The sequence below is a fragment of the Anolis carolinensis genome, chromosome 1, assembly GCF_035594765.1.
Source record: "Anolis carolinensis isolate JA03-04 chromosome 1, rAnoCar3.1.pri, whole genome shotgun sequence".
NCBI classification, from domain to species: Eukaryota; Metazoa; Chordata; class Lepidosauria; order Squamata; family Dactyloidae; genus Anolis; species Anolis carolinensis.
In genome coordinates, this window is record NC_085841.1 from 280,990,021 (window position 1) to 281,003,904 (window position 13,884).

The 13,884-nt window shown below is 40.4% G+C and overlaps 2 protein-coding genes across 9 annotated transcripts in view; one reads left to right on the forward strand and one right to left on the reverse strand.

Moving 5' to 3' along the window:
- The window catches only part of elp4 (elongator acetyltransferase complex subunit 4), a 250,688-nt gene extending 238,148 nt beyond the window's left edge, over positions 1-12,540 (reverse strand). For all 3 annotated transcript variants that reach the window (XR_505895.3, XM_003214707.4, XM_062980074.1), the window contains exons 1-2: positions 12,360-12,540; positions 8,134-8,169 (exon numbers count right to left, since the gene is read on the reverse strand). Coding sequence is in view for 2 of the 3 variants with exons in the window: in XM_003214707.4 (XP_003214755.1) it covers positions 8,134-8,169; positions 12,360-12,540 (217 nt within the window). In the remaining variant the exon portion in view is untranslated. The remainder of the gene's footprint in view (positions 1-8,133; positions 8,170-12,359) is intronic.
- Positions 12,541-12,552: 12 nt separating this feature from the next.
- immp1l (inner mitochondrial membrane peptidase subunit 1) overlaps positions 12,553-13,884 on the forward strand; it is a 68,539-nt gene continuing 67,207 nt past the window's right edge. For 2 of the 6 annotated variants that reach the window (XM_062980357.1, XM_008106490.3), the window contains exon 1: positions 12,566-12,690. Coding sequence is in view for 1 of the 6 variants with exons in the window: in XM_008106474.2 (XP_008104681.1) it covers positions 12,852-12,956 (105 nt within the window). In the remaining 5 variants the exon portion in view is untranslated. Of the gene's footprint in view, positions 12,691-12,710; positions 12,957-13,884 lie in introns of those variants that run through there. The other 4 variants (XM_003214685.4, XM_062980565.1, XM_003214686.4 and 1 more) reach the window with 4 other exon arrangements.

Genomic DNA, 13,884 nt, shown 5'->3' on the forward strand with positions numbered 1-13,884 from the left:
GAGCTGCTCAGCAGTGGAACTCTCTGTCTTGGAGTGTGGTGGAGGCTTTAAAGCAGAGGCTGGATGGCAATCTGTCCGGCGTGCTTTGAATGTTTTGAATGCGATTTTCCTGATTCTTGGCAGGGGGTTGGACTGGAGGGGCCACAAGGTCTCTTCTACCTCTATGATTCTCTGATTCTGTGGATACCCACATAATGGTATGGGGCAAGTCACACTTTCTCAGGCTCAAGGAAACACAAAGGTAAATCTTGGTTTTGCCAAAAAAAACCTCATAGGGATGCCTGAAGGTCACCATGAATCGAAAATGACTTGAAGGCACACAACAATAATTGATGTTGCTAGAAATCCCTTTAGATAACAAGCATTGGAAAATATGGGGATGGAGTACTGCAATGTTGGATAGCTGCAAAAATGATATGATGTAGATAGTCTAGACAGGATGCCCTAGAGCTATGGGGAAATCTGTCACTATCCATCCTTATTACCTTAATAAACTAAAGTCATACCTACTTTTATTCACATTTCTAAAGAATAACAATTAAGATCTAAGGTGTACATTTCCTAAATTCAAGAACATTTCACTTAAATTGCTGTAGATGATGAGATCAGACTGTTGTAATAATCCCCACTATCTAAAATATTTTAATAATGTCCACAGTAGTTATTGAGCTCAAAAGAGGTTAGTTTGTGTCACTTGTATTTAATTAGCACATGTCAGTACAAAGTTAGCAAACATATATGTTACAATACTTGGCACTCTGCCATTTAGCAGGAAGGTAAATTTTGACAACTCATATTTTGTGTAATTATATTTAGCAAATCACTGTTTTGTACTTCTCTAGAGATTACCTTTTTCAACTTTAAAAAAGGTGATAAAGTCAATTATGCTGACAAGTGAAAAGTACTCTTTAATAGACAGCTTAAATTGCATACCTAAAACAAAAAAGGTAGCTAATTAAAATAGCTGAAATTGCTACAAGGCTTAGACTGAACAAGAATAGTCCTGCCTATAGTCTACTAATAGTTTAGCTTTTTAAAACATGACCCCAGCTATTGAAAAAACCTCTTGTGAGATAACCTTTTAAACAATACTGACCTCTTTAACAAACATTCAAAAGAATGTATTAGAATCCAGTTTCATCACAGAAAATTAAGATGAAGCAGATATGTAATAACAAATTTTAAAACCCAAAATAATATTATTACATTTTTTCCTTAAAATGTTTGCAGGAAAAAACCCACAAAAAACCCACACCTACCCTTGATAACTAACAAGGATAGATGTGTTTTTAGTAATTATATAGTAATTTTGGCCTTCAGTTTTACATTTTGAAAACAGTGGGCTCTCCATATCCACACAGAGATGACACACACACTCTCCGCAGATGCCGAAAAAAAGAGATTATTTCATCCCATTTTATTAACTGGCACCAACATGTCCATGGATGCTCGACCATCTATATCAGGGGTCCTCAAACTTTTGAAGCAGAGGGCCGGACCACTATCCTTCAGACTGTTGAGGGGCCGAATTATCATTTGAAAAAAAAATACAAACAAATTCCTATGCATATTGCACATGTCTTATTTGTAGTGCAACAACAACAACAACAAAAGAACAATACAATATTTAAAAATGAAAACAATTTTAACCAACATAAACCTATCAGGATTTCAATGCAAAGTGTGGGCCTGCTACTGGCCAATGAGATAGTCATGTTAATTAGGATTGTTGTTGTTGTGTGCCTTCAAGTCATTTCAGACTTTGGCCGAGCCTAAGTCTAAAATCAATTCTTTATTTACTGCATTTATTTACTACATTTATATCCCACCCTTCTCACCCAGAAGCAGCTGTATGTACATACAATATATTATATTATTAGCATAGCACAATATTAGCATTATATATTATATTGAACTATATCACTATACTATTATATAATATGTAATATATAACATTTAATTAATATTATTATATGGTATTATTATTAGTATTATATTGGATAACATAATATTATTATCAATATTATATATATATACAATATATTATTAAAACTGATATAAAAATATTATATTATAAAACTGAGGGCGGGGGCCAGGTAAATGACCTTGGAGGGCCGCATCCGGCCCCCGGGCCTTAGTTTGGAGACCCCTGATCTATATATATAAAAGAGTGATGGAATCAGGGCACCGGACAAAACAGCAAAACTACAGGCCCCCCAACTTCAAAATTTGACAACACAACCCATCATCCATGGCTCTAGGTTGATACAACAAAAAGGAAAGAAAAATGAAGTCCTAATTAGCGGGAAAGGAATAATTGTTTTTATCCAATAGCTGCCAGTTAGAGGGCTAAGCTCCGCCCACTTGGTCTCCTAGCAACCCACTCAGCCCAGGGCCTCAGTTTCGCTGTTTAGTTTAAATTAGAAATGGTCAAAACATTAGAGACTCATCTCTGGTTGCTTGAGAGTTTGTATTAATGCTATGACAGTCAACTCTCATTTAACCAGCACCCAAGGGGAGTGGTTGATGCCGGATAACTGAGAGTCATCTCTGGTTGCTTGAAAGTTTGCATTAATGCTATGACAGTTGACTCTCATTTAACCGGCACCCGTGGGGAGTGGTCGATGCCAGATAACCGAGAGTCGTCTCTGGTTGATTGAGTTTGTATTAATGCTATGACGGTTGACTCTCATTTAACCGGCACCCTTGGGGAGTGGTCAATGCCGGATAACTGAGTCGTCTCTGGTTGCTTGAGAGTTTGTATTAATGCTATGCCCCATAGTATGCCATCACACAACCCTGTATGGACTAGACATTAATACTGAAATGCAGCAATTGAAAGCAAATATAAGACCAATGCAGTTCAAACTGAATTATATGGTCAGTATAGACCCATGTAAATCAGTCCAAGGCCGTTCAAACCGCATTATATAATAATAATAATAATAATAATAATAATAATAATAATAATAATAATAATAAGGCAGTGTAGACCCATATAACACAACCCAATGAAATGCAGTGCAAGAGCCAACACGGCCAACTTGGTATAGTAGCAGTGTTTGGAGGTGGTTGAATTTGCTATCGAGTTGTACTTCACTCATATCCATAGAGCACTGAAGATAACCAACGTTACCTCTGGACCAAACTTGGCACACAGACTCAACATGCCCAACTGTGAATACTGGCACGATTTTGGGGTCTGGGAATTGTAGTTCACCTGTATTCAGAGAACACTGAACCCAGCAAGTGATGGATCTCGACCAAACTTGGCACACAGACCCAACACAGCCAACTGTGAATACTGGGGAAGTTTTGGGGGAATTAACCCAAAATTTTTGGGAAATTGTAGTCCACCCACATCCTTCATATTATTACTAAATATCATTGCTATTGATTACAGCAGCCTGGGGGAGGCACCTTCCACTGAGCCCTGTCTTCTGCTGGTCCTTCTTCAACTCCCTGGACAGGAAGGGAGGGGGTTCAATCAGGGCCAGCTAGCACCTCCAAACAAAGGATTCCTCCAGGGAGGAGGCAGCCAGGCTTTGAAGCTGCAAGGCCATTACATGCTAATCAAGGTGACTAATAACAGCATGTATACCTGCCACACTGAGACTATTCAGTGTATTCCAGCTCACCAAACTAGGATTACAATAGGAAGAAAACGGCCATACTTTGCGGCTGCAAGGCTATTCACTGCTAATCCACCTGGCCAACAAACAAACCCAAAAAGCCACAGCAACGCGTGGCCGGGCACAGCTAGCTTAATGTATATAATGTGCTTATCTGGGATTGGTGGAAATTGTGGATTTACTGATAGTAAACTAGCCACCATAATGTACACTGAATAATGAATATAAGAATGTAATATATGAAATGATCTACGTAATAGGGGAGCAATTCAATTTATTTTCACCTTGAAGGCAGATTTTTTTAAATTAACCCTTTTACTGCACTTAGAGTGTAATGCTGAAATAACCTCCAAAGAGGCTTAATTTGACAGCTTTAGTTTCATGATACAGCGAGCTTGTCTAGACTAAGCTTGTGACAGATGCTACTATTGTTTTCATTACTGACAAGACATTCATACTTTTAATCCACTTTCTAAGATCCATATTTTATATGACATTATCATATATATTCATGCTTAGGCCTAGACATTCCAGTCAAAAAATCAACCCCAAAAAACAGAATTGACTTATACAGAGTCAATGTGAATACTGTAGCTTAACTCTTATCAAAAAAGGAACCATACCTTTCTCTGAGCAGAGTAGCAAAAGCAAACACTTAGTCCATCCCAGGAGAACCAAAAAGAATCACTATTCTCTCTATCATGGCTCTGCTTATGGCTTTTTTAAATGCATGGGCAAGAAAACAGCAGTGATGGCGAACAGGGATGTCTATACTCATGAAGGAACATTAGTGCTTTCTGTTTTCCATGAATGATCTTCAACTTATTCATGGAGCATTAAAAAAAAATCTGTAATTTTGGCCCCCAAACCTGCCCTCGACTTATATACCAGGTCCACTTATATATGAGTACATATGATACGTAAAGTATGTGGATTCAGGAACTGGATTCAAAATGCCTTTATTTCTATCTTCCTAATTACTATTCCTGGATGCTGAACTATCCATCTTCTTAAAAACAGGCAGCTAAAAATGACCAAATGGTTTAGCTCACTTGGCAAAGAATTCTGGTAAACCTGCACATACCGTGTTTCCCCGAAAATAAGACATCCCCATAAAATAAGACCTAGTACAGGTTTGGGGGAATTGCCAAATATAAGACCTCCCCCGAAAATAAGACCTAGGAGGGAGCCGCCGCCGCTGCCGCCGGGGCTCCTTTCTCCTTCCTCGGCTGGTGTTGTGTGAAAGCGTCGCTCATGCTTTCCCCTCTCCCTTCCCTTGCTTCCCTCTTTGGTCAGCACTCGCTCAAGAGGGGGAAGGAAAAAGCGAGAGAAGCAGTTTTTCCTTAAGCTTCCTGTCTGGTGTTGTGTGAATGTGAAAGAGACGAGGCTGCTTGAGATTGTCCCTTCCCTCTTTGGCCGGCACTCGCTCAAGAGAGGGAAGGAAAAAGCGAGAGAAGCAGCTTCTCCTTAAGCTGTGTGCATGAGATCCTTTTCTCCTGCCTTTCTCTTTCCCTTTCGCCAGGCATGCACTCTTCCTGCCTTCTCATTTTCCCACCTCCTCACCTTCCACGTGGCTGCCTTTCCTGCCTCCTTCCTCACTGGATGTGTGCCAGATAGTGTTTGAGAACCAGGTACATTTTTCAAGAAAGGTCTATTATTATTATTTCTACTTTTTGGAAGTGGGTTTTGCACTACAGGTCCCATCAGGCCTTAGCTATGGAATGGTGGGAGTTGCAGGCCAGCAATGTCTACAGCAGAATGAATGCAAAGAATGGCTTCCTCTGGGTCAAAATGAGCCACATATGGAGTGAATGCTTTTTCTTTCTTCCTAAGCCATGACGCCTCCAAAGCATTTACTCCATATGTGGCTCATCTTGACCCAGAGGAAGCCATTCTTTGCATGCATTCTGCTGTAGACATTGCTGGCCTGCAACGCCCACCATTCCATAGCTAAGGCCTGATGGGACTTGTAGTGCAAAACCCACTTTCCATTGACCTTAAAAGAGTGCTCTGACCATCCACCTGAATGCTAAGTGTATGTGTGAGATGGGCAATCTGCAAACCCCACAAGCTGTTTCCTGTGGCCCTCCATGTACCATAGATTGTTGTATATGGTATAGTGGCAGTAACAAGAAATTCTTGATAGGTTTCACAGTTTGTCTGGTTATGTTAGCTTGTAATGTCCGTTTTTTTTGTTCAACAATAAATGTGAATTCTTCTTCATGAAAAAATAAGACATCCCCTGAAAATAAGACCTAGCACTTCTTTGGGAGCAAAAATTAATATAAGACACTGTCTTATTTTCGGGGAAACAGGGTATGTATTTTCTCCAGACTAAATCACATTATACGTCTTGAGTTAGGTCTTGCACAGCAGGATCAGACTACCTTCCAAACAGACACTTGTACTGCTTTTCTGCCTCATCTTAGGAAGTGAAGAAATGTCATATTTTCCATTTTATTTGCATTTTCCTGTTTTTTTCATTTTCCTCAGTAAAAGACCCCTGATTAACAACTACACAGCCACATTTTGTGAAAAACTGTTAAGTACTGCAATGTTTTTTTCTATATCTAATTGTCCTTTAGCTTTTCCTCACATTTTACCATTTGTTTGGCCTCCCCACAACCCCAAAACTCCATGGTTTGTCTTTCAGAGTGCTTGTCATAACTTCTTAGAGATTAGGAGTCGGCTCCCTAGTAGTGAATTGGTAGTACAAGGAGATATGGTGAAGTTCGTTCAAGGTTAATTCCTTGTTCCTCCTTAAGCCATGATTTCTCAAAATAAAACTATAGAGGAAGTTCTCTTTTATTTACTAGCTTTAAAGATAGCTTAACAAGCCATACTTGTTCCACATTTCTCCTTAGGCTCTTACAATGCAGACTCAAAGGATATGTTCCATCACCTAATAATGCGGAAAGCATTATCCAACTATTTCAGGTTATGTCTACCTCCCTGATGTCTAGGCAACTGAAGGATCACTTCTCTTCTTGCACAAATCTGCTGTGATGGGCATGCCACTATCAGTGTATGGATTTCTTTGCTTTGTTGATTTTCACCATCACTTTCTGAGTTCAGGATGAGGTTAGGAGATATTTCAGCAAAGCACATTGTTGCTGGATGCAAGATACCAAGAATGCATGTTAATTTAGAGGTGATATTTTTCAAAGATGCTTCAGAAAGGACTATCTTTTGTTTCAAACCCAATGAGCAACACAGTGAAATTTTATTTCATCTACAATATAAACAAACAGTTTGTGTTTCACTGGAAGTGTCTAGCGGTTTTCGGAGGTCATGGAAAATTTTTGGAAAGCACACCAATTTCAAACCCCTTACAATGAAAACTAACATTGGTATAATATAATATTTATTTATTTCGTGTCAAAAGCATTGCACAATGGCATAATGTAATAGAAAGAACTGGAGTAATTTCCTTCGGAGAAAAGACAACAGGGAAGAAAACACAAAGGTTGTTGGCTTAATCTTGTAATCAAAGTTACATGTCCATGGAATCAGAGTTCTTACCATACCAGTGATATAAAAGATCCAGTCTAAATTTCTTCCTGTACCTCAGGAAGTAGTACTGACTGATAACAACTTTGAATAGTTCATTTCAAATCATTAAAACAGCCCAATTATATGAATTACCAAATGTGAGTAGACACATCTACACTGACCATTTAATGCAGTTTAAAGATAACCTGACAGTACAGTGGTAGCACAACAAAAATGCATACTACAGTGAGCTTTAAGGGCTTAAAAACAAGATAAGAAGTCAGGGATACTCTAAGAGTTTTAAATGTGCATCAGTATGCCTAAATGTAAATTACACTGCGTGCCAAATGTGAGGCCCCATCTACAATATTTATTTATTTACCATATTTATATCACACCTTTTTCAACCCCTGGGGGGGACTCAAGGTGGCTTACAAATGGCACTACATAGTGCCTATAGCATAAAACATAAAAACATTAAAAGTGACATTAAATTTAAAATAAGCTCATAATGCAGTTCAGTGCAGTTATACTGCATTACGAAGCTTCATTATATGGCCGTATAGGTGGGGCCTGATTCTGCAGAATATGAATTACTGTGGGGACCCCAATGTGCTCCACCACTTCGCAACTGCACATTCCAGTGGAGGGAGTTGGAAAAAATGCATTGCCTGTGGTTGTCAAGCCGCAGCTATTATAGATCCTAAAACTAGTTTGAGGCCAGCCTCTGTGGTGCATGTAAGCACCATCTGGCCCCCAAACCTGTTTCAGGACTTGCAATATAATCAGCTGCACAATGAATAAGCTTCTATCTATGCTGGTTTCACCCTGGATTAAGTGGTCAATGCAGATGTGCTGGTTTGTATAGTACAACATTGCTCATGTTCTCATCCAAAAACTTACTTAAAAAGCTGGTATTATGTTCCCACAGTCCTAAGGTTTGAATAGAAATAAAAAGATATTGACACAATTGCTAAGAAATGTGATATCATATATATTTCATACTAACCTATAAGAAGAAGTGTTCCAACTGCCATACCTCCACCTAGGAATTAAAAAACGAAAAGTTAAATAATGAGAATACATTCCAATGGTTTCAGCATTAGTAATATCAAGGAAAGGTGATACAGGAAGAGACAAAATACAACGAGAAAAATATTTTAACTACCTTTATAATACTTCTTACATTTCACTATTAAATAATTACATGTTGCATATAATTATATGTCATACACTACAATTACTTTCACAATATAATTAAAAGATTCTGCAGATCTCTATATAACTAAATTAAATTACTTTAGTTGTGTCATAGCTAATGTTCCCTTGTTTTAATAAGTACTACGCATACGTAACAATGTTTCCTTGGTTTAGAAAGTCTAAGGACTCAGTAGTTAAATCAACAGCTTTGACAATTATCAATGCCCAAAACTACATATAAACTGTTAAATAAGTCAGGTCTGTAAGATACAAAGGGTTTTTCATTGGTTCAGGAGAGCTACTCTCCACCTTGCACATGTTCAAGAGTGCATTATAAGGGATATAATGCAGTTGTATGTACTCTCATTAAGGTATTACATAAGTCATGTGGGGGAGTGGAGAGGAGAAAAAAGTATGCATTTCTGGGGAGGATGAGGAAGGAGCAAAATAAGAACGTAGTTCTGCAGCATTTGCTTGTATGGGGGACCATAGTAACTAGTGAAAATGCTGTTCAACAGTGTGGTGGGTCCCAGCACTAGGATGGCACTTATTCCACTGCAGGCTCCCAGCTCTGTTGGAGTAGCTGTCCTGCTGACTTGTGGGGCTGGAAAGATAATTCTAGGAAGTGTCAATGTCACTTGAAGACCCTGTGCTAACCCTGACATTGATGTTAGTAGGCTCCCATGCCTGGAGTGAAGGCATGAAAATAAAACACCTTGGTCCCCATAAGACATGCAGTGATTGCAACATACTAGCTGGATCTAAGATGCAAAGGCAACTACTACATGCATCTCCTTCCCATACAGACAGAAAATTGTTCACTAAATCAATGTATGTAAGTTAATGTCTTGAATGGTTCTACCACTCTCGTGCCATGATCTGTAAAAACAGGTGGATTCTGGAGAAAAAGAATACTGAAATAGATAGTCCTTTGGCCCTTTGGAGGTTCTTAGTAAGCTATAATGATTGCAAACTGCTTAACATAAGACATCTAAGAAACTGATCTACAACATCATACAATAGTTAAATTTAAGTTCCATTATATAATATGAACAAACTTTATAGTTTAAATGGCAGGCATAATATCCTATATTTTATTTTATTTCTAGGGTGCAGCTACACTGTAAAAATAGTGTAGTTTGACATCACTTTAACTGCCATGGTCAATGCTATGAAATCATGGCGTTGGAGTTTGGTGGGCCCCAGCACAAATTCTTTAGCCTTCTTTGCCAAATAGTGCTTCATCCCAGGATTCTGTAGCATCGATCCATGCCAGTAAAAGTGGTGTCAAATTACATTATTTCTACAGTGTAGCTGTACCCTAGGTCAAAGACAATTCCGTCATCAATAGATGAGGGCCCTAAAGTTTCACAAGCAGATACAGTTGATCCTAATCCACTTAACTTTAAGGTAAGTTTCATCTACACAAAGCTCCTTTGTGAATTTTAGCTATTAAGCAGGACATACAATATTCAAGAAACAAAGAATCATGTAATCTCAGACAATACCCTAGTTTTTCACGTATGCCCTTCCTCCAACACAATCTGCAATTTGATAATAATTTTTGAAACACAACAATTGAAGTTAGTTGAGCCATATCCAGCAGGTTAAAACTGAGATCTATATGATTACTTCAGCAAAGATCAAATGTGGACTGAGTTCACTAGGTCCAAGCGTCATCTACTTGCATTTGCCTGGAGGGGGTTATTCTTTTTAAGCAAGCATAGATGACAATCCATCCAACATACTGGTGGGAAGCTACTTCAGATTCACCCACATTTCAATGAGGGCAAGCTTGTAGGGCATGGTAATGCAGGTTGAATATTCCTTATTCAAACTGCTTGGGTTTGAAGTACAAGGTGTTTCAAAAAGGGACTCAATTTCAAAGCAGTATATTTTACAATGGCAACATATTACATTTACAAGAAAAGTTACAAACAGTTATCAAGTCACCAAGCTTTACTAACCATTTAGAATCAGAAATAAATATAAGAAAAACCCTACACATGGATAATACCCTGTTTCCCCTAAAATAAGACATCCCCAGAAAATAAGACCTAGTAGAGGTTTTGCTGAATTGCTAAATATAAGGCCTCCCCCGAAAGTAAGACCTAGCAAAGTTTTTGTTTGGAAGTATGCCTGCCGAACAGAACACCAGAGCATGCAGGATTGGTAAATGTACGTACCACAGAGTGTTGTACATGGAAATAATGGTAGTAACAAAAAATTCTTGATAGGATTCACAGTTTGGCTGGTTATGCTGGTTTGTCATGACAACTACTGTACAGTATATAATAAATGTTCATTTTTTTGTTCAACAATAAATGTGAATTCTTTTTCATGGAAAAATAAGACATCCCCTGAAAATAAGACCTAGATCATCTTTGTGAGCAAAAATTAATATAAGACACTGTCTTATTTTCGGGGAAACACGGTATATCATTAGACCTTACATTCTGAGGTTACCATCTTGTGAATGGCTGAGACTAGGGGTTTATGGGTGCTGGAAGAGGCACCCAGTGACAGTCCTTCAAAACTCGATGCCTCAATCTTTTAAGTGGTAAAAATTTAATTCACAGGTGGGTCATGATTAAAAATAGAACGATTTCAAATTAGGCCCATCTTTTTGAAACACCTTGTATTTTTGGTTGCCGATTTTGGAATACCTCTATTTGTATATACATACATAATGATGTATCTTGGAGAGGTGGCCCAAGTCTAAACATGAAATTCGCTTGTTAAATATTTGCCTTATATAGACTCAGGCCCCTTCCACACAGCTGAATAAAATCCCACACTATCTGCTTTGAACTGGGATATATGGCAGTGTGGATTTAGATATTCCAGTTCAAAACAGATATTGTGGGTTATTCTGCCTTGATATTCTGGGTTATATTGTTGTATGGAAGGGCCCTCAGTAGCCAGCATCCAGACAGATTGGTGATGACGGATAAATTTAGTTTCCAGTTGCTTAACAGTTATTATTAAAAAATAGGCATACACACCACACTATAGGTAAAGGTAAAGGTTTCCCCCTGACATTAAGTCTAGTCATGTCAGACTCTGGGGTGTGGTGTTAATTTCAGTTTCTAAGCTGAAGAGCCGACAATATCCATAAACACCTCCCCGCTGGAGCAGTATCTATTGATCTACTCACATTTGCATGTTTTTGAACTGCTAGGTTGGCAGAAGCTTGGATTAACAGCGGGAGCTCTTCCCACTCCCCAGATTTGAACCGAGGACCTTTTAGTCAGCAAGTTCAGCGGTTAAACTCACTGTGCCACTGGGGGCACACCACCACACTGTACCATACCATAAACTCTGTATTGACTGGATATTAATACTGAATTACAGTAATTAAAAACAAGTTAAGAAAAGACAAACTTAATGTCACATCATTTTACTGTATTATACATATTTTAAAATATATTATTTCTTCCATGTTTTTGATGGTTTCTCGAGAGTTCTGGTTGTTTGAGTTCTTGTCTACTGTCCATTACCTAAAAAGTAATTTTATACTTTGCATTTTTAATCATTTCGTGAAGGAAACAAACTTTGTGTCCACTGAACCACCCGAACGCAAAGCTGACACTATCTGAAATTGGTTCTAGGATTTCCTCCATAATTATCAGCACAGCAAAAACCACTTTCTTCAATACTGGTCTGAAACTGCATGGAATCGCCAATGCGGACGGGGCCTCGGGTGACACGCCTTTTACAAGGGCAACTTCCTTTTCCTCACCTCCGGATTTCCCGTGGTTTGCAAATGCGGTTTTGGCCATGAGGATGGGACAGGCATGGGCAAACTTCGGCCCAACCTCCAGGTGTTTTGGACTTCCCCTCCCACAATTCCTAAAAGCCGGTAGGAATTGTGAGAGTGGAAGTCCAAAACACCTGGAGGGAGGGCCGAAGTTTGCCTATGCCTGCGAAGGGAGAAACGGGAGGGCGGAGAGCGAGCAAACCTCCCCCCAACCCCCTCCAACCTCCCCGCAAAGGGCGTGCGGCATGCCTCAAACCCCGCCCGCCCGAACCGACCGAGCCCGGCGTCCAGGGAAGGGAGGCCGCTGGAGAGGAGGAGCTGGCCGTGTCGCGCCGAGGGCCGTGTCCCTGGCAGAGAGGCCAAGCGCCCGCCTCGCCTCTGGAAGCTCGTGGCGGCAGCAGCGGCGCCCTCTTCGCTCCTCCTCGGAAGCATCTCGCCGGTCTCCAAGGCCGCCATCTTGGCGTCCGCTGCGTTGACAGGGGAAAGAGGCGGGGCGCGAGGGACCGACGCAGCCAATAGGGAGCACCGTTGCTGGCAGGCGCGGCGGCCTCAGCTGGCTGAGAGGGCGGGAGGCAAGCAGGCCCGTCTTCCTCCGTGTCCCACAAGGTGAGTGAAGCGAGAGGGAAGAAGCTGCCTTGAGCTCCGGCGGGACGTGTGAGGGCTTCGCTGGGAAAGACCATGGAGGGGCTTAGGCCTTTCCTCAGGGAGAGCGGACCTTCCCGTCACTTAATCAGTGTTTTTAGAGCCCCGTTTTCCCTCCCTCGCTTATGCACCTTCCCTCACCTTGCGGGCCCTTCCTGAGTGGGGATTCTTTCGTAGTGCCTGCCCTACACCCTTCGCCTATTGGGCCCGAAAGTCACAGGCAGCACCTGGTAGGATTTATTGGCACATAATGCCCCGGAGTCGATTGGCTAATTTACGAATAACTGTGCTTAAGGCCCCTTCCACACAGCTGAATACAATCCCACATCTGCTTTGAACTGGAATATGTGACATTGTGGACTCAGAGAACCCAGTTCAAAGCAGATATTGTGGGATTTTCTGTCTTGATATTCTGGGTTATATGGCTGTGTGGAAGGGCCATTAGGGTCGGCCTACTCCAGGCATCTTCGGCCCTCAATGAAATGTGCATGCAATTTCTTCATTGCTAATGCAAATCAGGCCTCTGAATATGTGGCAGTCGTGTATCAGCAAGCAGTTCTACCACTTTCAGAGGTGTGTAGTCTACATGTAAGTGAGTAATTTGTCTGTGGGTGGAATAAAAGGGGCAGAACAACAAGTAATGTATTATGTCATCTGATAATAACCATATACAGATTTTCTTTCTGTAACTGGAATATCTCAAAAACCACTCTTTAAGGTATGCAGAATGATATATTCCTGTATTATTGTGTGTTAGGATAGTGTCTCCAAAATACAAGACAGTAGGGGCCCTTCCACACAATCGTATAATCCAGAATATCAAGGCAGAAAATCCCACAATATCTGCTTTGGACTGGAATATATGGCAGTGTGGACTCAGATAGCCCAGCTCAAAGCAGATATTCTGGGATTGTCTGCCTTGATATTCTGGGATATAGGGCTGTGTGGAAGGGCCCAAGGAATCCATAAAGCTTCTAAAGAAAACCAGGAGCATAACTGAGGACCCTTCCAGACAGACCCTATATCCCAGGATCTGATCCCAAGTTTTCTGCTTTAGACCTGATTATATGAATCTCCACTGCCAGATAACTTGGGATAAACAGAAAACCTGGGATCAGATCCTGGGATATAGGGCCTGTCTGGAAGGGACTTTAGGCC